Source organism: Necator americanus, chromosome II, assembly GCF_031761385.1.
Source record: "Necator americanus strain Aroian chromosome II, whole genome shotgun sequence".
NCBI lineage: Eukaryota > Metazoa > Nematoda > Chromadorea > Rhabditida > Ancylostomatidae > Necator > Necator americanus.
The window spans coordinates 20,757,678-20,784,231 of record NC_087372.1 but is presented as its reverse complement, the minus strand read 5'-3'; the positions used below and the strand labels follow the sequence as shown (position 1 = coordinate 20,784,231).

The 26,554-nt window shown below is 40.7% G+C and overlaps 1 protein-coding gene across 2 annotated transcripts in view; it reads left to right on the top strand.

The window, feature by feature from the left end:
* The window catches only part of RB195_018750 (uncharacterized protein), a gene marked incomplete at both ends in the record, with an annotated part of 55,827 nt that overhangs the window by 15,919 nt on the left and 13,354 nt on the right, over nucleotides 1-26,554 (top strand). For both annotated transcript variants that reach the window (XM_064186327.1, XM_064186325.1), the window contains 9 exons: nucleotides 5,350-5,543; nucleotides 10,683-10,848; nucleotides 10,907-11,055; nucleotides 14,208-14,357; nucleotides 18,070-18,210; nucleotides 19,535-19,642; nucleotides 19,694-19,803; nucleotides 19,863-19,970; nucleotides 20,074-20,167. In XM_064186327.1, the coding sequence (XP_064042209.1) occupies nucleotides 5,350-5,543; nucleotides 10,683-10,848; nucleotides 10,907-11,055; nucleotides 14,208-14,357; nucleotides 18,070-18,210; nucleotides 19,535-19,642; nucleotides 19,694-19,803; nucleotides 19,863-19,970; nucleotides 20,074-20,167 (1,220 nt within the window). The remainder of the gene's footprint in view (nucleotides 1-5,349; nucleotides 5,544-10,682; nucleotides 10,849-10,906; nucleotides 11,056-14,207; nucleotides 14,358-18,069; nucleotides 18,211-19,534; nucleotides 19,643-19,693; nucleotides 19,804-19,862; nucleotides 19,971-20,073; nucleotides 20,168-26,554) is intronic.

Genomic DNA, 26,554 nt, shown 5'->3' with positions numbered 1-26,554 from the left:
GGTTGAAGCTTAAGTTTTCTTCCTTCGTTAACTTGTTATACAGACTTTTTTATTTGAATTCTTACTTTGCTCTTCGTTTTATTCACCTTGATCACCTTGACTCCCGTTTTTTTTTTTCGAACTGGTCGAGCGGGCGCCAGTAATCCTCCCATTTGTCCTATCGCGTGATAGAGTCGCCCAATGGTTTCTCTTTTCGCGTGGGACACGCATCGAATTTTTCTTTCAAGGGCTTTGTGAAGAAGTCTGACCATCGGGTCGGCGGTCTTCCTGCAGTGCGCTTAATATCGCATGGAACCAGTCGCTCACGGCTCTGGTCCAACGGTTGTCATTGGAGCGCATCACGTGTCCGGCTCACCTTATTTTGTTGTACTTGGCAAATGCGACGGTCTCTCTGATCCTCAATCGTTGACGTAAGTCAGAACTTCGAATCCCGTCCCTCACTTGCGTGAAACGGGATACTCCTAGCATCACTCTCGCAATTGCGCGTTCAATGACGCTCACCGCGTTTTCTTCCTGCTTGCGAAAAAGGTTTCCGAAGCATAAGTCAAAGCAGGAAGTACGGTGATGTTGAAGTGGTGTGCACGGAGCCGGGTGTTCCTGGTCTTCTTCACTATATCCTTGATGTTCTTATACGCTCCCCAAGCCGCTCGTATCCTCCTACCCAGCTTGGGGTCAGGTCGTTCTTCATGTTTAGTTCCCGACTCAAATAAACGTAGCTAGTGCACTCGCATATGTTCGTTCCGTTGAGCATAAATGGAGCATCCGAAACCTGTCCGTTATGCATGAACATCGTCTTTTGGAGATTCAGCTGAAGACCTATGCATCCACATGTTTCGTCGAAATCGGTCAACATTCGTTCCCCTTGGCTAATGCTAGGTGTTATCAGTACGATGTCCTCAGCAAAGCGTAAATAGTGTAGCTGCCGACCGTCAACCTTCACTCTCATGTCGTCTCATTCCAGCTTTCGCATTTCCTTCTCGAGGGTGGCCGCGAGTATTTTAGGTGAGATTGTACCACTCCGTCGTACCCTCTGTCTTCACTTCAATGATGATATTCTTGTAGAATGTCGAAAATTCGGTCGTGAAGTTGCTGTACAACTCTCGAAGTATCTTTATGCACTGAGCAGGGACACCCTGGTTGTCCAAGGCCTCCATGACCGCTTCTGTCTCAAGTGATCAAAGGCTTTCTTTAAGTCAACAAAGGTGAGACATAGCGGCGTTTTGTAATCTCACGATACTTCCATGAGATTCGAAACAATGTGAATGTGGTCAATCGTGCACTGAATGTTTTGGGTGAGATTGTGTCGCCCTGACGAACACCTCTCTTCACTTCGATTGTGGAATTATTAAATTGTAAATTTTGGTTGTGACGTTGGAACATAACCCACGAAGTACCTTTGTGTATAAAGTAGGGACACTATGGTTGTGCAAGGGTGTTTGCGCGCATGGCTGTCTTTCATGTAGTATTTTTTCTATCCTATTAAGGATCACCCTTGTAAAGAGCTTGTAGATGACGGATAGCAAGCAGATTGAGCGATAATTGCCAATTTCATGTGAATCTCCTTTATTATACAGTAAGACGGTCTCGCTGGTCTTCCACTGTTTGAGGACCTTGCAATCCGACAGGTGACGAGTGAAGAGTCTCGCCAGGGTGATGATGAGTAATGGCGGAAGGTTCTTCAGGTGTTCTGGTCTTATTCTGTCTGGACCGGGTGCCGTACGATTTCTTACCGACATGATAGCATGTCGTATTTCGGACGGGAGAACCTCTGGAATGACTTGTCCATCTTCCCTCAGGTGGTGAGAAGGCAAGTGGACATGGTTGTCGAAGAGATCAGAGTAGAAGTCGTAGATGATTTTCTCCATTCCCCTTCCCGGTGCTATGGCTGTTCCATTGGGTTCCGGAGAGCACTCGTTCTCGTCTTTTGATTGGCGAATTCTCGACGGGTGTAGCGAATGCTCTATTCCGCCTCTGCAGCTTCAGCCAACACTTCTGCTCTTCTCTCTTTGAGGTCTTCCTTTATCGCCTCTCTGCAAAGCCTTGCGAGCTCGGACCTACGTTCCTGGTTGCCTGCTGCTCGTGCACCTCCAAAGACAGGCGTCTCTTGGTGGTTTTAGTTGTATTAAAATCTAACTAAAATATTCGTTATATTATATATCAATAAGTTGCAGTTCTCCTTCGACTAATTCTTTCTGTTACTGATCATCTAATAAACCCCGGGAATGGCTCATAGAAGCACGGTATCTCCACATCTTCGGTAGATAAGCCGGATGGGTAGTTATGCTGTGGGGCTGTTTGGGAGCATCGATATGTTGAGTGTGGAGATGTATCAAATAGTTGTTCGCAGGATGGCACGGATAGGAAATGATGTAAAAAATAAGATATTATGAAAATTGGGCATTAAATGATGACTACTTACCTCTTGTGTTTTTACAGAATGAACTACAAAATACGGTTAATTGTTTGTGTCCCAGAATTCGCCTGTGGCTTATATTCAATAACATGAGCATTCAATATCATTCAACTTCGTTGATTACAGCTAAAGGTTAAATGCCGTCTAATTCTGTGCGATGCAAAGGGAGAAACTTGACAATCGCCTAAAAGGCAACATTCCACACCCCCCTCGCTTTGCCTCGCTCCACATCACTGTCCACTACAGCATTGCTGAACATTTTGCGCCCCGTCGAGCAAAAGTTAACTCCTATATTTGATAGCACACGACCTCAAAATCTCGCTTATGCGGCGCAAAGCAATGGCCAACACTTTAGCAGATATTGAATCGTTTGGTTATTCAAGTTCGAGGTATGATTGGTCCTTGAGTGTCATGGGAATTCACGTCAGGCAAACAAGTTTGTGCTTTATGTCATAGGAAATGGTGACTTCCTCATCAATTGTCATGCATCATATGTTGGAGTTACGCTCACATAACGATGTAACTAGAATTAGGATTGATTGGATCTGTAAATAGTACTTCTTCGCTATAGCCTCGTCTTCCATCTGTCTTTTTGCATCATTGTGTGATCTGCAATCTCAGATACATAGATCTTCCTTCCATTCTAATTGAGTGGTGCATTTTTGCACATGTATTATGTTGATAATAAAATAACAATAGCGCTGTCAGTTTTGTAATTTCTTTTTCTTTATTTTTTTTTTATTCAGCATCCAGTTGAGATTAACCAGCAGAGTAAGCGCTATTGTTATTTACTACAGTGGCTCCAGTTAATTGGGAGCACTGTAATAAATAACAATGGCAATCAGCGATCCCTTTCTCCCAGAACTGGAGAGACTGGGAGTCGAAGTCGGCTACCGCTGACTGATGTCATCGAACTTGGTGAGACTTTCCTAGCCAAAAAACGTGACGGATAAACGACAATTAGAGGGAAATATGTCGTCAAAAAGGTGCCGCGCCCCAGCCTTGCGTTTCCATTTTTTTAAAGGATTTTGTTAGGGGTCTCGCGTGTTAATGAAGGAGATGCACCGAAGTTCGTCCTGGCCGCTTTTCTTAAACAGTTTCTGGAGCGTGGTAACCGTGTCGTCGCAGGATATGCTCGTAATATAGAGCCCCCATCTCCGAATCCTAGAGTGGTGGCGTACCGACCGGCGTTTGTCTTCCAAGATCGTAACTCCACTTGCGAAGCGAACGAACTGGCTGTGGATAGTCTTGATGGTAGTGCTGCTCTCTTCCAATACACTGTTGATATCGCGGCTGTTGTCGTCGCTCCACTGCCGCGACATCATTCTTAGAAGTGATGGTTTGAGGCTGCTCTTGTGAAATTGGCATCGTGCATAGGTTAACGAAAGGTACCCGACTATATATGCTTTTGACGGAGAAGCTCCGAGAATGTTCTACAGCCACCACGTTATCGTGGGTATCGATTCAGAATCAGAGCGTCGGGACTCTTCAACAAACCCTAACAAGGCTTTCTTATCAACCTAATGTCAATGTTATGATCTTTGTGCATCTGAATAAGTGGGATATTGCCCACATGAATGTACCAAGGGAAATTTTTTCCAGTACTTGTTCGCAGACGTGCTAAATTAAGAACAGATAAATGAATACCAACGACAAATACCAACACTGTAAACGCTTCTTACTGATAAGTAAGAACATGCACGGGTTGATGGTGATGATCTATTACTCGTTTTCGATTTGGCGCAGTAGCTGGGAAAGTCATTGCCCTCTATGAAATGAACGAGATCGAAGTGTTGCTTGAATACGCCGAGTAATAAGTCTCTGTGGTACTTTCCAGATGTTTCCCTTTCTCGCTTCTGTTCACTATTTGTTTCACTTCATATATCATTCGATGGTGCCTACTCAACAAGTATGATGTAACTGCTCTTGCATTGTATTACTTTGCAACAACGAAACAATCCTCCAAAAATGGATATTCCACCAGAACGCTATCGAAACAACCAGGCTCAGTATTACCCTGTTGTGTGTTAGTGAACCTTGTTCAGTGTGTGGTGAAGGTGCTACCTCTGAATCATCTGAAAGCAGATTCTCGTTCAGAAAAGGTTAGACTATGATTTGGTGGGACTGATCCAGGGGGAATTGGTTCATGAACCAAACTATTGACTGACACGTCTGTTCCAATGCGTTGATCGAGTCAACTCGACTATTCACAAAAAAAAAAAACTATGGACAACCTCATATTTTCATGTTCATGAGAATGCCAAGACAAAAACTAAAAACGGGGAACATGCTCTAAGATACTGTCTTGAAGTTTTAATGCGAGGTTTTGACATACTCTCTTTACTCCCCGGATCTTGCGCCCGCTGAGTTTCACCTTTTCCACTGACTGGAAAATCACGTCCGTAGCATCAGTTTCGACGCCATGCAAGAGCTCAGAACTTGCCCGCTACCTTCTTACGAAAAAGCGTATATTATTTCATTAAAAGGTGAGAGAAAGTCGTAAAGAATATCTTGAAGAAGTAAAGTAACTTATCGTCGTAGGAAGGAGTAACGTCGTATTTTCTGCGAATAAAACGAACAGCAAGAACCTGATACGGCTCCTACCTTCTGTTGCTCTGGGAAAAGCTATTTTTAGTCTACATAGTAAGTGGGGCGCTGATGTGAGCAGTGATGGTGATTAAGTTGTAGACCGGCTTTAATTGTAAAAAAAAAGAGTGAGTCTTCCAGAAATGTTGGTCGGGAGCCTGTGAACGCAGTATCACATCTGTCTAAGGCATGTTTCCGAGTTCCTGTTGGAATCAACCTGTTTTGTTGCTTCCAACGAAGTCGTTCTTCGTATTTGTTCATATGCACACTATAAATTCTTTTTCAGTGTTAGGGTGCAAATCAGGCGTTTTTGTGTAATCTTGCATCTATTTCAGTGGCGTAAAATTTAGGAATCGCTTGTAGTGCAAAGCGATTATATGGAGTTCAATTCCACCCCGAGGTCGATTTAACGACAAGTGGCCGGAAAATATTCAACAATTTCCTGTTTCGGATAGCAGAATGCTCGGGCGGATACACGTTGCGTAATCGTGAGCAGATGTGTATCGATGAAATTCAGCAGACTGTTGGAGACAAGAAGGCTCTCGTATGTTTTACTTTTGGTGTTGTCTTTTTTCTCAGCTTCTGCAGATATCCTTTTTTTTTTGTTTGGACCCAATCAAGTGACATTATGTGAAGACAAAGTAATACTTTTGGAGATTGAATAAGGTGCGCATCAGGAGGTAACCAGAGCGGCTGTCAGAATATATCCTTAGGAGTTGTGTACGTCGATAATTGCGCTGCGCTGTGGTCGGTAGCGACAGTGGACCCTTCCACCGCGCATGCAGTGCTCCACCCATCTACTTTCTGCAGGTGAGCCTAAGCAGATTGACCAAAGATGCAGGAACTTCAGAATGCGATTATGACCGTTGCATTCCGCGTAGATGGTGGACACGAGCATGGAGTGCTGTAAAACTCAAGAGATAGCTTACTTATCGGACTCAAAACTTAACAAAAAAACTTAAAGCTTGGTTGTATTTGTTTTTGAAATCCTATTCGTGGCCGCCTTATTTTTCTAGTGGCATGTATTATTCTCGCAGTCTTCTGAGTTGAGCTGGTTTGTTTTAGTTTGTTTTATGTTTGTTTTGGTTTATGTTAGATTGTTTTATTGGTGTTCGACTGATTGTTGATGCTATTAGTCGTCCTGGCAAGTGCGATAACTGTGCAGCAGGTGCACAATATCCCTGCAGGCGTACCTTGCGGATAGGACGCCGTATGGTCGTCAGTCAACGATTGTATCTAGCCATATCGATTTCATAAGCATGCAAAAATATGAAGTGATATAAATAAATGAATAAATAAATATGTATATATATATATGCATATATATATATATATATATATATATATATATATATATATATATATATATATATATATATATATACATCTCGGAGACTAACTAGAATACATCTTGAAGCCAAATTTTTACTCATACAAAAAGAAATAAATCATAACTACTAGAATATATATTACAAATATAGCTCTTATGTAGTCTTCTCCGCAACAAAGTAACGATACTCACTCGCCGTATTCATATAGAGAAAGGCATGAAATATGTAAATTAGTTTGTGTCTTAAAATGCGCCTGCAACGTATACTCTTGTTTATGAACTTTATTTGCGTTGTCTCCTCGAACTATGAAAGCCATAGGGTGAGTGTCTCACATTGTATAATGTTATATAGTGGATGTGACTTCACAGAAGATCAGCGGAGGTCACAGCAGACATCGCATTTCGTTGCATTTCTAATTAACTACTCGGTTTTACTTTTGCGTTCTGTTATGCCCTTATTTTTCTGTCATTCTTGAAAGTATAACGCCCTTATATTTCATGCAGGTCGTACATATGTCATATAGTATATCATGCAGGCCTTCTGTGTAAGGGTTGGGCGTAGCCTAAGGATGGACAGTGCGCCTGGATGCAGCGGATGGCTGCAGGCACACATATCGACCAATTTGCTTGGGTATCTCCTGAGACTCCCTCCCCCGGCTTAATATCGTTGCCTTTTCTTCTTCCGCTACCTGTTGGTACATCAAGTGTTTTTTTTTTCTGACAAGTTGTACAATCCACTTTACATATTCAGAGTCAAGCAACTTCCGCTCACAGACGAATTGTTTTTAATTGTCAATTTGGACAGTGATTGCAGAGTACTTTACGCAAATCAATACTTACCCAAAGCGGCGAAATGTGGTAAAATTCTTGTGAAACCAAATTTTTGAGTAGTTTGAGTAGATTGACGCCTTCCGTAGTCTTTGCATCTTCGTCGATTCTTTGGAGTGTCAAGTTTTGTATATGGCTTCACTGCCATCATGCTGTCACAAAAATGTGCCTTACCGCATATTGTCCCTCTCTTCTTTCGGTTTTATATCTTCGTACACATTGTTTGTCTTCGTCGTTGGGACTATATTTCGTGTCCACCGTTTCGTCTTCTATCTCCCGGGATTCATTTCCGATCATACTTTATATTTCTTCTACAAAATCTCTTCAGTCATTATGATTCTTGCTAGGTCCTCCATGGTGCGACTGAACTCACTCATAGATAGAAATGCAATTAAGGATCGGTAAACATTGACTATCATCCTAGCAGTACTCAACATATGATCAAATGAACGAGGATTTAAGAATCTCATGTTTGTAGGACACAAAACTGTCCTCATTTTGACTGGTTAGATTAGGAGACAAGGCTCTTTCGTGAGCGTATTCCATGCAATCTTATCTTATTCTCTCTATTCGCGTAAAAGGGAGCGTTGTGAAGATTTTGCAGGCTTATTCGGTGCTCCTACAGCTGCCCTTCTTACGTAGTTCTTCGCTGTCCAGTATTAATGTTAACTAATTATGAAGTGTTGTGACCTCATAGCCACGAATATTTGATTACGAAGAGAAGAGGTCTCGTAGAATTAGATCCTGCAACTCGTTAACCACTGAATACTCACACTAGTGCTGGGCGCCGAAGATCCTGTAGCCTTTAGGTAGGTGAAGGAAACGCACATTTTTCTTCTGCTGTTCTCTCAGACTGCACAGATATCGGTACGATCCAGCGTTACTTATATCATCAAATTGGTATTGAAATGAACATGTGACATAGGGTTGAGGGAAAAGCTTTGAATAAAATTTCCTTTTATATGAAACATGTTTTTTCTTGCAATGAGATCTCAACCGGTGATGTAGTTTCCATCTTGATTTATTGCTTGTCCAACGATTCTGTAGATTTTTGATTCTAATGGCCAGAATTGTTGCGGAAACTAGTAGGAGAACTGGTGACCTCAGTTCAGAGTCCCGATTGATCTTTTCATTTCTTTTCGTGTAAATCACGAATACATGAAACAGACAGCAGTTTGAAGTCGGGGAATAGGCAGCATGGTCTAGAACTTTCTTTCGCGCTTCCGGTGTTTCCCGAAAAGTAACGTTGGACAACTTATAGTTTTCAGTAGCGTACACCTTGACAATAGCTGTGGATCCAGCAGAAAAGAATGCGAAATAGATCATTCCTTATGAATCTCAAAGCAGAATTTTTTTTCTGTTATAGACCAAGTCTGGTCGTTTTTAGATGCTTCGCCGCTAGGCAGCAACTGGTGGTGTCGCGTATGGTTAACATACAAGGCCCAGCTCTTGTCTCTCAGTGATATCCTTGAGAAAGCCCTTTCTGCGTGGGTGGAGAAGCAGCAATTGGGAGAGGACGAATTCTCGAACAGATATGCCTTACTTTTCTCAAGATGTAGTGCAAGTTTGAATTACTACTCTGCTTTACTGCTCCGTACCCTAGATTTTACCGTTGACCTCTTTTTGCTCCAAGACAGCTAAAACTAAAGCTAAAAGATCATCGTCCCAGTATAAGTCACGCTCCTTTGCAAGTATAGCCTGTTAAAACAGCAATGCTAATCGATCAGTCCCTCTCATCGACATCCTCTTAACCACAGCTGCAGGACTGCTGCCACTGTACATAACAGTAAAATATTATAGTCGGCCATTTTCCAAAATGAAACAACGATGAAAACTGATTTCAGTTCTTGATCTAGAGGCTCAGTGGTTCGATCAACGATTTCATTGACTATGAATGCACAATGGTACGTAAGATGATAGCCATCCTCTAGTTCAAACTAGGAGTAGGTTGATCAACGGTCGTTCATCTAGAGCAGTCGGATAGGGTATAATTGCAAAGGAGCGTAATATTCATTGGCCTCTTGGTTGTCTTGCAGCGGTTAGAAGTCAACGGTAAAGTAAGACACGGAGTAAGTAGGACGGTGGTCAAGAATCGCCCGACGTCTTGAGGAAAGAAGACCACGTATGTTCAAGACCTCCCGCACCCAGTTCTCTTAAGCGAAAGCGCTGACGGTGGTCAGTTGGCAAATGATGTACACCATGAATGCAGTCCAGATATTGGTGGTGGCGGTAGTTGAACAATGGACTTGCAGGAACTCACAGTAAAGGGATGGCTCGCATCGACTTGTTCACCTGAGGCTTTACGCTGATAGGTACGTACTTACATACCCCTCAAGATAAAGCTTGAGAACCTTTTGACATATTTTAGAGTGGATTTTTTCTAATGGGGTTTCGAAGAAGTCTTACACAAAAAAAGGAAAATTTTATTCAGGTCTTTTTCCTCAATCCAGTACAATACGGGAAAATGCACCACCATACAGAAAAGGGAAGGTATTACAATGAAAACGTCTTTACGAATGAAATGTGAAGAAATATGAACACTCACAAATTCGCTAGAAACCTTTTTCCACTTGTTTCTTTTATATATTTTCCTTCACTGCGTATGGCTAGAACAAGCGGAATACATAGAGAAGCCCTTTCTGCAAGAGAAGGATACTTATTTAGATTTACTATTTATTTATACTTATCTATTATTTTTATTTATTTCTTTATTTAAATTATTTCTCTATTATACGCATTTATTAAAGAAGAAATTTGAAAGAATGTAAAAAGCGGACTGAAAGACAGAGGAGCAAAGCGAACCCAGGTACAGTGTAGGCGGTCGGAAATAATCGAGGTCATTTGAACAGCCCTCAGCGCACTTCGTAATATCAATTCGAGATTCTCCGCAGTCAGGTTTAGCCCAATATAATTGCTGTTCTGAGAAGAGTATCTAGCTGCCATTCTTAAAAAAATACTTTTTATGAAAAACTTTTCCTGTGACACCTTTGTGTCACAGCTGCATAATCTTTACATAATTTCTGTCGAAAACAATGCTCACTCAAACCTCATTTAAAGTATACCACGAATCTGACGGGGTGGGCGAATCAGCGGAACAAGCAAGAGATGAGGTTGTTAATTACAGGATCTGGGGCGGTTCCGCACACCTCTTCCTACTTGTAGAAAACGGTGTGCGGAACCACCCCAGATCTATTATTTTCTACCAGGTATTTTAGGACGCTCCTCTATGTACAAGGTCCTTTCAGCAGCCTATTCATTGATTTCACATAAGTAGGTTGGTGAGAAGACCTCATTAATCTTCGACTGCTCGCAATTGGTTGCGGCGCGTGCGCGAGGGTGGCGCGTTGCAACTGAACGTCGTGAAAAACACCGTTTTTTTTTCTACGACGATTGAGAAGAGATGAGCGGAGCCATTCCGAATCCCGCGATCTACAATCCCATCCCTACTTTCCCCGTGGATTGCATCACCACTTCAGTTTCGTGGTATGCTGTCTTTAACAACTCGTGAGTGTGGCTGGTTCTTAGGTACTCGTATCCGGGGGCGTCGATTCTTCTGTCTGTGCAGCGTTACTTAATCGCGCTTTGGGACGACAACGTGTGACGGCCATACACATTGACAACGGCTTTATGAGAAAGAACGAAAGCGACCACGTTGTAAAGAGTCTCAAGGCAATCGATCTACCTGTTCACAGTAGGATGATTCTATAAACTTGTTCGCCAAAACTACCAAAAGTTCTATGATGTTGCAGGAGAGTGCGCAGGTCTGACGTTTATGCTGGGCACAGTTTCCGGAAAGCCTGGCGATGGCGACCCCTTGGACAGGACTGTGGATCCGGAAGTGAAGAGGCAGATAATCGGCAATACGTTTATCCGAGTTAAAGATCGAGTGATGGAAGACGTCAGTTTTATTTAGTTTTTTTTTCTATGACTTTATGGCAGTCACTAATTTGCTCATTTAATGTGCGTTTAACCAAGTTAAAAAGTGTTAAAAGGCGTATGTGGCGCAGAAACAAGGGTGGCAACAAGGCTTAGACAGCCGATGCTTCGGAACCGTTTAAGGTCAACCTTTTTTTTTTTAAATTCCTTCCAGGGGTCGGTAAGCTGATAACGGATAAGTGTGGAAGTGATCAAGGACACTGATTGATACAATGATTGGCCACGAAAGTCTGACTGTTTAGGCTGTGTAGCTGTTCTTGAACCTCTATAATTCAGAATTAAAGTCGACCGCGTTGACGCATGTCAAAGCAAATAGGCGAAACCTTTATTGATTCAAAGAATGTCAGTAGTGATTAGAAGTATGGTTCTTTTAACAAATACAGTAACGAGCAAATGTTTATAAAATTCCGTTTTTCTCTTAGAATTGTTGTTCTAGCCTCAGATAGGCATTTGCTTTTAGCGGATAGTAAGATACTGCAGCTTGAACATTATATGCAATGTAGAGAACTATCAGCTGTTGTGATGCAACTTAACCTGTTTGCCGTTTGTAGGATTGTGACATTCACCTTGTTATACCTCTATTCTTTATTTTTGCTTTATTCTTCCACTGTCGGGAAGTATAATGGAAGTAAGATGAAATCCAAAATTTTTAATGTTTTTTTCGTCGTAAAATAAGACAATGTCAGCCGATTCAGTCGAGGGCAACTGCAGAAAATACGCCTACGAGTGAAATAGTTATTCGCTTCTCATGCTCGGATGAGTTTTTAGGTTTTCATTCTTGAAGATGTGTGTTTGTTTGTTTGTTTGTTTGTTTGTCTGTGTGTCACGAAATTCGAAAAAGAGGGTGCGACGGGTCCACCCGACGTCGGATTGGTGCGCTGGGGTCAGATAGCTATAAAATGGGTTGCGACGGGTCCCGCGGTATCAGATTGGGGCGCCGGCGCCAGATACCTACAGAAGGGGGTGCGACGGGTCCACCGGCGCCAGATACCTATAGAAGCGTGTGCGACGGGTCCAGCGGCGCCAAATACCTATAGAAGGGGGTGCGACGGGTCCACCGGCGCCAAATACCTATAGAGGGGGTGCGACGGCTCCACTGGTGCCAGATACCTATAGAAGCGTGTGCGGCGGGTCTCGCGGAGTCGGATTGGTGCGCCGGCGCCAGATAGCTGTAATATGGGTTGCGATGGGTCCCGCGGAGTCGAATTGGTGCGCCGGCACAAGATAGTTATAATATGGGGTGCGACGGGTCCACTGGCGTCGGATTGGTGCGCAATAACTTCCTGTGCATGACGCAAAAGATAGATGATTAGATTAGACCGTTATATAGCCGTGACCACTGGGCGCTTTGCTCTTCACCTTTATGACTCCTCCGCGTGCCTATTTCCTTCTTCATTCACCTCAAGCTTGTAGCATGCCGTTCTCAGAAAGTGGAAACAAAAACGGCTGCTTAAATAGTTGCAAGATGTTTATGTGATCTGACGTGGAACGTTATCTTTATCAGCAGGATGTCGATGTGGATGTGATGTCTTTTACGTCATTTTATGTTAAAACGTCATTCTGATAACGTGAATCTGATAGCGTGATAGCTTTTGGAAGAAATCAGGAGGAACACCCATACTTCGAGTAATGCTTTCAAATTGTATCTATATTATTCTGGCATCGAAGGAGTGTTTGTAGCTGATGGTCGAATATTCTTCAAATGTAGAATTGACGCGTTTAGAAGGAAAACTCCGTAATCTTTCTCCCTAATTTATGATATAAAGAAGAGAAGGAAAGTGTTGTTAAAAAACAAATCTAATTTCACAGAAAACACCACTACTATTAACTTTCATTGATCGGTCAAGGGGAGCGAAGCTAAAACCACCGAAAGTCTGAAGTCCGGCTTTAGCCGGACATTCAGACTGGTATATAATAACGAGCTTAGTCCGTGTGTCCGTCTTGTGTGTGTGTGTGTGTGTGTGTGTGTGTCTCTCTCTCTCTCTCTCTCTCTCTCTCTCTCTCTCTCTCTCTCGCAAAATTCGAAAAAGGGGATGCGGCAGGTTCCGCAGCGTCAGATTGGTGCGCAGTAACTTCGTGAGCATGACTCAAGAGATAGGTGGTTGCAGCAGTTTCATAGCCGTAGCCACCGGGCGCTTTGCTTTTCACCTTTATGACTCCTTCCGCGTGCCTATTTCCTTCTTTGTTCGCCTCAAATTTGTAGCATGCCACTCTCAGAAAGTGGAAACACGCATGCAAAGGACTGCTTAAATAGTAGGAAGATGTTTGTGCGATCTGACGTGGAACGTTATCTTTATCAGTAGGATGGGGTCTTTCACGTCATTTTAGGCCAAAACATCATTCTTTGATAAACTGTCTATAGGAAACAGGAGGAAAACCCATATTTCGCGTGGTACTTTTAAATTTTGTCTATAGCATATTGATAAGCAGTGTTTGAAGCTAAGTTCCAATGTTCCCCAAATGTAGAACTGACGCATTTAGAAAGAAGACTATGAAATCTTTCGCTTTTAGTTATAATATAAAGAAGTGCGGCTATACATATATACATATATGTATATATCTTCTTTATTTGATTATGTTCATTTGAGAAATACAAGTCCAACAAACTTAGTTAGTCCCACAAACTCAGTTTGTAACAGCCTGCAGGGTTCTATGATGCGTTCATCTGATACGTGTTCAAAGTAACGACATATTCATATTCATGTACATATTAATGTGATACGTGAAGAAATTCATACTAGCACTTGCGACGAAATGCCAATTCGCGAAGAACGTTGGTATTAATGAATGCAAGCAGTTCAAAATTTATGTACCTTACCCTAGTCATTCAAACGTGGTAACACTGAAATCCAAGAAAGCATTATCTTAGTCGATGTTGTTTTCAATTCACAATTATGATTAAGGGGTGGAATCTTCCAAATTTTCATTTCCAAATTTTTCTTGAGTTTGGAGCTAATCGTGAGGCTCAGTTAATGTTGAAAGGTGTGGACCGGTATTAGTAGTAGCATCTATAATACCATATTGATTGTCTAAAATAGTATTAAAGGATATACGTACGATTAGGTCCGACAAATAGTCATGCCACTAAGTGCCAGTTAAGTTCACTATGTTTAGCTGAAGTTGAAGAAGGAAGAGTACTTTCTTGCACAAGGAACACTCAGGCCTGATCTAATAGAAAGTGCCAGTGAACTAGCGAGCGGACATGCTGATACAATCAAAACTCATCATAATGATACTGCTCTCGTGAGGGAACTACGTGCATTAGTGAGTTTCTATGCTTTAGTTTTTTACTACTCTCTTCTTCGGCACCCAATGCTTACGACAGGTGCGCCTTATCCTTTTACCGTGATACATTGTGTAAACTTCTCGCTCTACGATAGTGCCGAGCGAATCGCCTACTCCAACAGCTTTTAAATCGGGACAGAGATGTATTTGATTTGTTCAAATGTTAACATTTGAATGACAACGGGAAATAGATAATAGTGGACAATAATAATAGTAAAATAGTGAGCACCTGGATAAAACCTTTCATAAATAGTTCTCAGGTCATGTTTTTTTTTTGTTCCAAGATTGGGAAAACCGTAGCAAAACAACGAAGAAGTTAGATCATACAGTGTTGGCTCCTCCGCCGCTGTTGGGATGTTCCTGCTCATCCGCCACGATTTCAACTGTAATTTCCACTGTTGTTTCAAGCGCAGCCGCTTTTGTTCTATACGCCTCTGATCGCAGTATATGTACACGGGACGGAATTCCTACTTTTACTGTGATGACATCTCATACTATCACTCGTGACATAAAATAATTAAATGCTATAATAAAAAAACCGAAACCAAATACTACTTCTTGAAATCAGGATACTAAACTTTGTACAGAAAGCGAGCAAGGAAACCTTTCTGCGAAATGCTGTTCTCGAATAATTGTCGTTGTATGTCTTGTTTTTGACTGGAAGTTTTTTTCCTTACTGCTGAGTAATTGAGATAGGGTGCATGTCGTTAGGTACCCGCAGCCTCCGCGGGAACCTATCCTTAGGGGAAACGACTGGCAACGACGATCGTTAATTGCGCTGGGCAGCAGTTAATAGCGTCAGCAGAGCACTGCACTGCGTTTGCCTTATGCCCCGACCATCACATCGTGCATCTTCGGCCCTCATCGTCTAATGAGAAACATGCCTCGCAGGTGCACGCTATCCTTCTGTACGGAGTATCGATTGCTTACGTAAAGAGATACATCGAACGATTACACACGAAATCCCAGAAATAGAAAATAAGTGTTTTATTTATGTAAAACAAACAAATCGAAACTTTTACAGACTTTTGGTTTGTTTTACGTGTAATAAATACTCTGTATAAATACAAATATATCTATATTTTCCATATAGTTTTTTTTTTCACCTACAAATTTATGTATTCCAACGACCAGGTTCCTAAACTTCTTAACCTTTATTTTGGAACATTTTCAGCTTCCTTTAGATTTTCTGATGTTGCCTTGTTCTTGTACAAATCTTCTACGTTTTTGCTTAATTTTCAGCATTTTCATTTTCTATTTTTTTAAACTTTCTACGTGGCAACGTTGTTGCCTTTTTGTTCATTGAACCTTCTTAGAAGCCAACTCTATCACGTTATTGCAATACAAACACGGCTCATGACCTGAGTGATGTGGTGATCGATGGCTTAGTGACCGCAGCTAACCTAAGATATGCTTGTTTTGGCCTACTTGCAGCCTCTTTTGCAGGCACTTATTCGGCTGAACATAATCGGCTGTGGGTACCTAACGACCGCCCTCATTGAGAGATTACAACCTAACTTACAACAAAAGAAAAGAGATAGTGAAACATTTTCAGAATAAAAAAAGAGCCCTATTTTCTCAGATGAAGGACAAACTTGGTTGCACCCAACGTCGAACAGCGATTTTGAAAGTCGCCCGAGGCAGTGGAGTTTTGCATGATTATATGAAATAAGTTCTAGGATTTTATCTTTTCCTATCCATAACCCACAATTTCTGGCTCTATCAATGTTTTTTTTGTTGTATTTTAGGTTGGAAAAATCGGAAATCTTATCACTTTGTCCCATCTAGGTTTCGGATCACCTAGAAAGTTGAACTTGTTCATTTTTGGGTATTTCTAGATTTCTGGAAAGTACCATTTTCTTACTTTATTTTATCATTTATCTTATTATTATTATTATTATTTTATTTTACTCTGCTTTTTTTAAGGGTTTAGTTCTCGAAAAAATGGAAACATGCTAAAATTCCTCTGGTTCTACTCGAGCGCGAAAAGGAGCAAAAGGCTTTGCGCTGAAGGTTTTTTTTTTAAACATGAATTCGAATTTTTATTTCTTAGATGTGTTCTGCTTCTCCAAAAACCAGGTAAGAAAAATAGGAATTTCGCCAAAATTCACTCGAGCTTCTTTTAGTAATTTTAGTAATTTCTTTTAGTTTTTGGAGTTTCTTTTCGTGATTAATAATTAAATGTTTTGTTGAGTACACATCAATTCCCCACATTTTCATTCTTGTTAGAAGAATGTCGGAAAAATTGATACTATGAACGGCCGCTATATTTCCTTATATAAAGAATGGCAGCGCTCAGATTGGCCCAAACTGTGGGGTCGCTGGTCCTTCATCGTGAGAAGGTTTCGGCTGCGCGGATTTAAATGTGCTACAAACTTAATACATATTTAAAGACGTTTGTTCTGGCTTCCTATCAAAAAGTTCCTATCAAAGAGTTTACTCAGAGGTTACCCAACTTTGTTTAGGCTATTCACAGGGTTGGTGTGGAAAGAAGAGTTATTAGGGTAGGGTTATTTTTAGATATCTGTTTCTAAACTACTACAGCAGAAATTTCCCGGCTTTTGTGTTTCGATTGTCTTCTAGACTTTTTCCCTTCGTCAGATCAAGAAACTGAAACTTCATTGCTTTCCTTTCAGGATTTGTAAATATCTAAACGCCAAGTTCATGAATACATTTTTAGAAATATTGCCTTTAAATTTAATGCAATTCTTTTTTTTAAACCAAATTTTTACTTCGATGTATTAGGAACCTCTTAATGACTGGTTTCAAAATTCCGAATTAGCCGCAAAGTACTTCCTCATAAAAGCATTCATTTCATAAAATCCCGATTTTTATCCAAATTCTGCACCTTGAGAGAGGGACACACAGTTAGTTGGTAATTAGAGAAGATAACATATTCCCGACATGCTCGAAGTCACTAGTTTTGCTGTTCCTGCTTTCAAATTTAAATTAATTAAATTCCAATTAAATTAATTGGGTGCATTTAATATGAAAAAACAGCATCTCTAATACAAGATGAAAGTTTGGAAGGTCTTATCGAATCCAGTAAGAGGAATGCACAAAAGTGAATGACTCAACACCTGTTGTAGTGATTACCATGTTTTTAATCAGCGTAGAATGAACAGCTGTTGGTAAGGTCTAGAGTTCACGAGGAGGATGCACAAAAGTCAATAAACCGATGAAAATCGACACCTTCCTTTGGAGTGATTATCACATTCGTATTCACTAAGATTTCAATTGAGAAATTCATGTTGCGTTTCGAGCGAAGACAAAGAAAAAACAATGAAAGCGACATAATCGATCGGTGGATCAACACAGACCTGTTAATACTGGCCTCTGACGTACAGAACAAACTACAGTACGTGCTACCAGCCGCGCCACATCCGGTGGAACAACACGTAGGAGTATTTTCAATGTAGATGGGTTCTGCTTTCACTACTTTCAACGATTATCGAAACACTGACCTAGGGTAGTGTGGCACTTGACAGGATAAACATACCATCTAAAAAACCTCGCAGGCACACTAGTACAAAATATAGAACAAACTACGTTTTTTGTTATATAAAGGATACATGTATATGTAATGTATGCTAGTTATGAGTGGGTGCTTTAAAGGAGTTGAGAGCGGAAGTTTTTTTTTGTCTCTCTGAGAATTAGACAAGCCCAATATTCCTTCGTAAGCGTTCTCTAGGGCCGTGTTATTGAACCATTGAAAGACTTTCACAAAGACGAAGTGCGAGAGCTTGGCCGATGTTTGGGTCTTCCCGAAGAACTCGTTGATCGTCAGCCATTCCCAGGACCAGGACTGGCAATTCGGATTATTTGTGCGCAAGTGAGCTGTTATAAATATTTTATAATTTTAGTTATAAATTGAAAATTGAAACTCTTTTTGCAAACTGCAGCATGCAGTCGCAGAAAAGTGATTAGATCCGAAGTTTCAGCGAATATTGTTTGTTGACATTACTACCTGATCTATTTATGAATTGATGATTATGATCGAAACGAATAACAGTCAAGGACCATATACAACTTGCAATATTTGGCCACCATATCAGTGGCGACAGTGAGTGACTATCATGTCGTGAAAAATCTTCCACTTACTACATATGTGGATGTTTTGCACATGTACACATTTTAATATCTTACTCCTTCTGAGATCTTTTCTCACAAAGTTGTTTATGCATCTATTTACCATTCTTTTAATGGAACACCTTGAAGGTTTCTCGAAGCCTCTCTGTCTTACGAGAACAAATAAACAATTTCGATTAAGATTGTTTGGGTTACTATTTGTTTGTTGTTTTGATCAGCGTATTAATCACAGACAATCTCCTTATTTCATACACATAATTTGATTTCTTCGCCCACAATCTACAGGTTTCTAAGGCTATTTTTGAATTTCGCGACAGACGACGTAGCTGGTTTATCTTCGATTACTGCGCCGAAAATATTACTAACAATGTAGCCGGGACTGCTCGAGGTTGTCTGCGAGAATTATTACACTATTATTACTGTGCTAAAAGTAGAATTACTCAAAATAAAGACACAATAAAGCTCATTAAAAAGGATTAAAAAAGTATATTGTGATCTGTGCATGCTTTGTGTTCGTTTTATTCTTGACTGCTTGGCTTCAGCATATTTCGAGCTCATCACGAGGTTAATGAATAATTGGTTCTTGATTGTTAGAGAGCTGTTAGAGATTATTTTTTAAAATTGCTGTCCGTTTAAAGAATCTTAGGGGAGGGTGTAGTGTAACGGTTAGAGGTTCCGCTTCCTGCTCGATCGGAGATTCGAATCCGCCCTAGTGCTCACCGAGCCTTTCATCCCTCCGGGGTCGATAAATTGGTGCCAGACTTGTCTGGGAGGATAAAACACTGAATTGACACGTCGGCTAGCCACCGCAAGTCATTGCATAGGCTAGTTACACGTTCGTACACCTCAAACGATTCTGAATTGAAGTAAACGTGGGGGCGCATCCTAAGCGGACTGATTGACGCCAGAAACTTTATCTTTTATCCTTTAAAGGATCTTATTTTAGTCTCTCTTTACAGTACTATAAAATACGTATTTTTCAATATTTCTCTTCACTTTATGTGATGTAAATGTAATCCATGACATCTGAAAGCTTGAAATTCATGGCTACTATTGCATTTTTATAGAAACCACATATATGCAGTGATTTTGGGACAACACATCAGTGTTTGAATGTGCTAACGAACTTGCCGCGTCAACCCACTACACCACTCGAGAGCGATTGCAGAGAAAAGGTAATTATTATTTTTATTTGTTAAATGTATGTTAATTTTCAGTCCTTCTAGATGTTAGCTGCTCTGAGCGGTTGGGAAATCTCAGAGCTGTTGTCACAGCCGTTTACAGTTTACTCCACTTTGTTACCTATCAAAAGTGTAGGAGTGCAAGGAGATAGCCGGCAAGCTATTAAACAACAGCTAAAATTTCATGTGTTCTATATGTAGTTCCTTTTTACAGTTCTTACTCTTATGTTGCCGCTTTATCCACTACGCATACCACAATCCCTTGGCAATTGCTTTCTCGATATGCCACCGTGATACCAAAATTATTACACAATATTAACAGGTAAGTTTGATCTCTTTTTTTTTATTCCAGAAGTGGGTTCTGAACTGAATCTGTGTAGGAGTAAAATAGTAGCTATTTTCTATCTTCACTGTAACGTTTGTAGAGTTGTTTACGTTTTTGGCGGCGCAGTTCTCTATCCAATAACAACAATCACTCCAACTTACTTGAATGGATTTACTGTCAAGGCACTACAAGAGGTGAGACCCGTACTCATATGTATACATATTTAATTAAATTTGTTATATCCAACACACGAGAAAAATGGAATACTATTTCTCACTGATCTCACATCGTTGTAGAAACTTTCCGTTTCTTTCGCGCCTCACCTTCCATGTATCAGCAATTACTGCAATATTTATGTATGACTTGACTTACTTGACTTAATCGGCAGATTGCCATTATTTCCTGCATTTTCGCTATCGTCTCTGAACACAGCTTTGCCCAAGCTTCGACCTGCAGTAAGAACTCGCTCAGAATCCACCCATGAGTCGCTGTTGCATGTCCTGTGAAGCGTGGCGTCTCACGTGAATTATTTATTGGCACCGACTGACCCGAGCGCCTCAGGTCGACAATGTCCGACAGTTCACTGTGATGAAACGAAGTGTTGCTACCAAAGATTCTACATTTCCTGCTACCCATCTGACTTATTTGTGTTGGGTTTTGGCAGTTGCTGGGCAACAGCACCTTTTTGCAATATCTGAGTAACTTCAGTAATATAGTCAAGCAGGTTATAGTGCTTCTTTATTTATATTTTTCTGATAAATCTCTAGTTTCTAGGAGGAAGTGATGTTATGAGATATCTTTTTCAGAAATAGTTTTACTGGAAGCGCTAACGCTTGGGTCCCTACGTTTCGGATACCACACCTGTTTGAGATCTTCGACAACCTATCCCTAGGAGAAGTTACTGGCAACGATGATCAGTAATTGCTTTGCGCTGCTCCTACGTTACAGCTCACCCATTTCACGATCCCGGTAGTTTACGTAGTACTGAAGAACCGAAGAGGGTGAAACTTGCAATAGCGATTAATTATCATTCTCCAAATTCATAACGGTAAAGGACAGCAGCGTTGCACAGTGGATAGATTTCCATGTATAACACTGGCGCTTGAAGTTTGAAATGTTTAGATATTTTTGTTCGCTCCTTAACTTTTCATCCAGATTTTTGTTTTCCTATTTGAATTCTTATTCCACTTTTTAGCGTATTCAGATTAATGAGTAATAAAGCTAGTATTTATTCTCGTTCGATTGATTCTTCCTTCTACTGATCGTCTTATAAAAGCGAAAAATTCCTCGCATGAGCATGGTCTGACCGTAGATATTTATATTTTAGGGACGCAAGTCTGGTTGATTGTTATTACCATACCGACTGTACAGCTGTGTTTGGGAGTTTTTGATTTGTTGGGTATAGTATTATATCAAGCCATCCCTCGCTGGATGGCTAGTAGAAAATATTCGAAGGAGTAGAGATCTTAAAAGAATTGAACGTTGTATAATGAATACTTATGACTCCATTTATATGGAGCGAACTATAAAATGTGTTGACTTGTTAGTGCCCTAAAATTCGCCTGTGGCTTATATTCACTTTTAGTGACGCCATTTCGAGCTAAACTTTCTCAAAATACAAAATAGCCATTGCGAAACACTCACTTTAGATGATGATTGGCACTTTTTATGTGGTGAAAGGATAACGTCGCATTCTTTGTTCTTTTGAGCAAATGGTTAGTCTTCGATTTACTTTCTACTCTAATACTTCTAAAAATATTCTATTATTCCTTTACCACTTCTCGAATTCCACTTTTCAAAACTTACTAAGTTGTCGCTCTTATGTTCCCTTCACTTTTTAGAGACAAAATTTGGAAATGTCATTGCATTATAAACACCGCTTATGATTTCATTGGGATGGACGGAGCTTAATGACCAAAGCGGGTTTAGAATATGCAAGCTCTTTCACACGGGTGCGTGTAAAGAGGGTCCCGGTGGATTTTCGACTGAAATTTTTTTTTCGAATTTTACCTACCGCTAATCATATGCTGCACCAGCTAGTATATAATTCACTATCCGTTAAATTGTTCTGGAGAATCAGACACATTCAATGCAATTTTGTAACGTGAGGTGATCTCAATTTAGTAACCGTACCAGAAGCAAGAGAAATCCTCACGTGAAGTATGAGATAAGAATGTATCTAATACCTTCAAATTACGTGCATAAAAATTTTCGTTAAAACGGAACATCCCAGCTCTCAAAAGTAATGAGAATTATCGTTATCCTGTAACTCCCAAGCTTTTTTGTAGCCTAATTTATTTCTGGATAGAGGGACCTTCTGTATCCCTGACTTGTGGGGACTTATAGAAAGAAAAAGAGTTCAAATTTGGTAAGATTTCTAGACTTTCTGAAGGTGATATAAAGACAAACTCACTCCTTTTTTTATTATAAAGGGAGTCAAAATCCCATGTTCTTCTATCTAACACTATTATTCTTTGACTTATTCGGTCATTTTGACAGCTCACACCACTCTTCTTTGCATATTTCCTTGTAACTGCGCAGTTTTCTGCGTCTCTGTAGCAGGAAGGATATCTATGGCGGTTGTCTGCGTCTTCACGAACGACTGGAGCGTGACATCGTCGAGATATGTTCGCGTATCCGCCGGCATATCCACTGGGCACGTTATGTCTCGGAGGCATTCGTGGAGAATCCGCCGGGACGCTCTTTACCGTTCCCCCTTTCATACCGACAGCCTTTTCTGCAGGTTTAAAGTCGGCTGCACTTCATTGGTGGCGAGTTCCTAAAGGCTATCTCTCCCAACGCTTGGTTAGTTAGGTTTTAAGTGAGCGTATTTTCCAGATTTTTTCATTCAACCGCTGGCAGAATCAAGCTTGATGATGGGACACAACCCTCCCCAATACAACCCTCTCCTCCCCTTCTTCTTCGACGTTACTGCTACAATACTAGGTCGCTGTCTATTCAATATATTGAAAATTTTGTGTGTTCCGAAAAGCCAAAATCAAAAACTAGCCAAGGAACGAATGGCAAAAGTGAAATTCGGTAGCTGATAGAAGCGAAGAAACTGTGTAGTAGAAAACTCAAATTTGCTCAGATGCTCTTGAAATATTGATGTTGAAATACTTTGATTTTTATCCAAAAATCTACTTCCAGTTCATGGCTCTACGGGTAACCTTAGTTTTTTTTTTCTGGAATTTAGATGGGACAAAGAAAAATAGAGGCGTGGAAATCTTTTGATGTTGCCTCTGATAGAGAATATTCTCAACCGCATACTTGAAGTCGATCTGCTTAGCATTAAGTTGCTCTGAGTTATGAGACTTTGTTCAAGGTCATGCACTTTTCGGCGCGCGAGCAAGAATCGGGATTTTCCGAAGTTTACACCTTCCAGAAAAGCGGGGCGACGTTTTAATAGATCAATCATGTATTCGTATAGAGGGACTAAGGTCCAAAAAAAAGTCGAAAAAATTCAATTTTGCATCGTCCAAATTCGGAAAAAAAAACTAGAAAGCCCTAAAAACAGCGACATGATTTTGTAGTGCAAACCTTGTATAAAAACCCACCCAAATTATTTCTCAGCTCCTCTTATCACGATGTTATTGGCAATCTCTCAGACCTAACAATGTGCACAGAATCTGAGCTTTTTGGTGATTAAATTGCTGAAAACTACGTAGAGTTAAATTCTTTGTCTTTTAGAAGTGGTTTCAAGTTTCTAACCCTTTGCAAAAATTTGACTCAGCGGGGTGTCGAACCTGCGTGGTCCCATTTCACACTTTCGAAACAAAATTTTGATTTTTTAATTTCTTATTTTCAACACATTGTACATGGTCAAAGCCAAATGTTGATGTTCCATGTAACTATACGCCTGGAACCTAATATAATATTTCGTAATGTATGTAATTTTTAATGTTATTTAATGTAGTGTTTTGTAATGTGTGTGATTATTTATTACTGCATAATATTTTGTCCTGGTTATCATGCCATCCTCCATTCACTACTGAACACTGCACACTCCTTTACGGCTCCTTACTTTGCAACCCCTCCCTTTACGATCCCCAATGGGAAAATCTCATCACAAGCTTGACCGTGACCCTTTGGCTAGAGTATCACGTTAGGCTTGCAGAGTACAACCTAAATGCACATGCAGGGTGCGCCGTTAGAATCCGGAAAAAATACTTTACTGCAAAAAAGGTGTGTATTCAAAGCAGTGTACAAAAATACCAGAAAATACTGTTATATCTGTTTTCTTGTTATGCCAATGCGGTTGACATAACATTCTTGATCATTGATGAGATCTTTCCTTCTATATAGCTGCCTTGCTCCTTTCCCCTCCTTCACTTGCCCGATCCTGGGCGTCAAGCGCGGGTAAGGTGCCTTCTACTCATTGCTGTTCAGGGGCTGGGCTCTGCTGCGAAAGCACCACGCTGGAAGTTGACGTTAGGGTGACTGGACTTGGTGTTTTGTCTTTCGGCTATGCCACAAACCTAGTAGTCCAGAGGATTTAACTCAAACTGTTAGGAGGCCTGAAGTCATATTGTAGTGTCTAATTCTTTTGAGCTTGGCGGACCATAAGAACATATGGGGTCTATCCAAGATCCTCTTGAGCGCTACATGGACGATCGCTGCGTTTATACCCAAGACGGAAGCCAATTTCGGAACCGTCGTTCTTAGATCTTTCAAAATCATGTCTTGGATTCTTCAGATGATCTTTTGGGTCCTTGTTGATTTCTGTCTGACTTATATTTTTTTCGCCAGAGTGATCTTCTCCAAGACTGTGTGTTTCTTCGTAACATCATACCGTCGACTCGGGTACCCTCAAAATTGAATGATTCTGCCAGATGTTCTTTCAGGATCTCTCATCCTACCCCATGCTTTGCCTGACCAGCTCGACCATTCTGAAGTTATGAAAGTCCACTAATGTTTTGTGATAGTGTGCCTGCGAAGTTTTTAGATGGAACCCTTTATTTCCCTGCCGTTTTTCGCCGTCTTCAGAGGCCTAAATAGAGGATGACTGGAGCAATGCTACGTTTATCCCTTCAAGTGCCACACCACCCTGGGTCAGTGTTTCGATAATCGTTCAGGGTAGTGAAAACAGAAACCCATCTACATTGAAAGTAGTCTTTCTGTTGTTCCACCGGATGTGGCGCGGCTGGTAGCACGCACTTGTCAGTGTACTAGCGAATGAGTATTACTGCATGTAGATCACCAGCGACGATGTAGATGATTTGATTTACACACAGAATATCAGGCAGTCATAGGTCACAGAGCTGTACAAGTGGCAAGAACTCATTCTTCATCGACAAGCATTCATTCCTATTATTCATTGAATTCAAAAAAATTCATTGAATTCATTTCAAAAAGCGCATCGTAAGAGCTGCTTGCCCGAAGAAGAAAGTGCATCGTAAGAGCGGCGGACGAGGCGAAATGGATGGGAAGACGATGTTGGAGGGGTGTCAGCGAAACGTAGTACAAGGAAAGGGGGAACGGTCAAGAGGTACCCGTGTGATGTGCCGCCGCGTATCCAGGAGGCTAATGAGCGTCGTTAATTGTACCGCGCGTCTCCTGATACCGTCATAATCGCTACAGCAGCCTGACTGCTCCTCTCGTGCTACGTCTTCAAGACGCCCCGCCCACGCCACCCTCCCCATCCATTTCGACGCGCCTGCAGCTCTTATGATGTGCTTTTAAAGTCGAACGGAAAGAAAAGTACGTGGTATTAGATGTTGTTCGAAGATCAGCATAAAGTGTGCTTGTAAGTTAATATAAAGGAAGGAAAGAATGAAATAGGTTTGCATAAGTGATATGCCATTTAAAAATGCGAGTGAAAATGAAATTATCCCGTTTCGACTTGTTAGATGGAAAACACTCTGGACAAACCTTTCCGATCTTGTTTTAAAGTAAGTTGGTCAAAAAAATTTCGCAAAAAAAAAAGAACAATATCGAGTATGAGAGAAAGAATCAAAACGAGTGAATATCTGATATCCACAGTCAGTTGTCAATTTGAACACATACCATCAAATAATGAATTAAATATAGCACATTATAAATAATTCAATAGGAGTCGTGAAGACAATGAAATAGAAAGCAAAGTATTTTAATTGAGCGTGGCTAAATAAAGATTTTGATCCTCTTAAGAATTTAGCATGCTGTCATAACCATCAAATCTAAGCATTACAAATGTTTGTGTTATTTTATCTACAAACAGTGGAACTAGCCAAAGGTAACTTCGTACTGACTACTAAGACGCCGTAGGAGCAAATTTCTTTCACTGCTCGATTATTGCTTAGGAACTAGTTCATCACAAGGAATAAAATTTATTACGTACTCTATGAAAACCACTTTCTGCATTACCAGTATTTGAAGGCGCAACGTGACGTGCCGCCCTTTTTATTGCTATTGTCAGGGATCAATCTCTGACAAAAGTGGGATTTTCGCATTTAGTGTACGAGACTTAAAAGAGCACATTTCTCATCTGACAGTGACGAATTTATTACTATATCTTAAAAAAACAATTTCGATATTGTTACTTAGCGAAAAAAAAGACATCTACAGGCGCAATTGGGGATAAAATTAGCACAAAAGTAGGC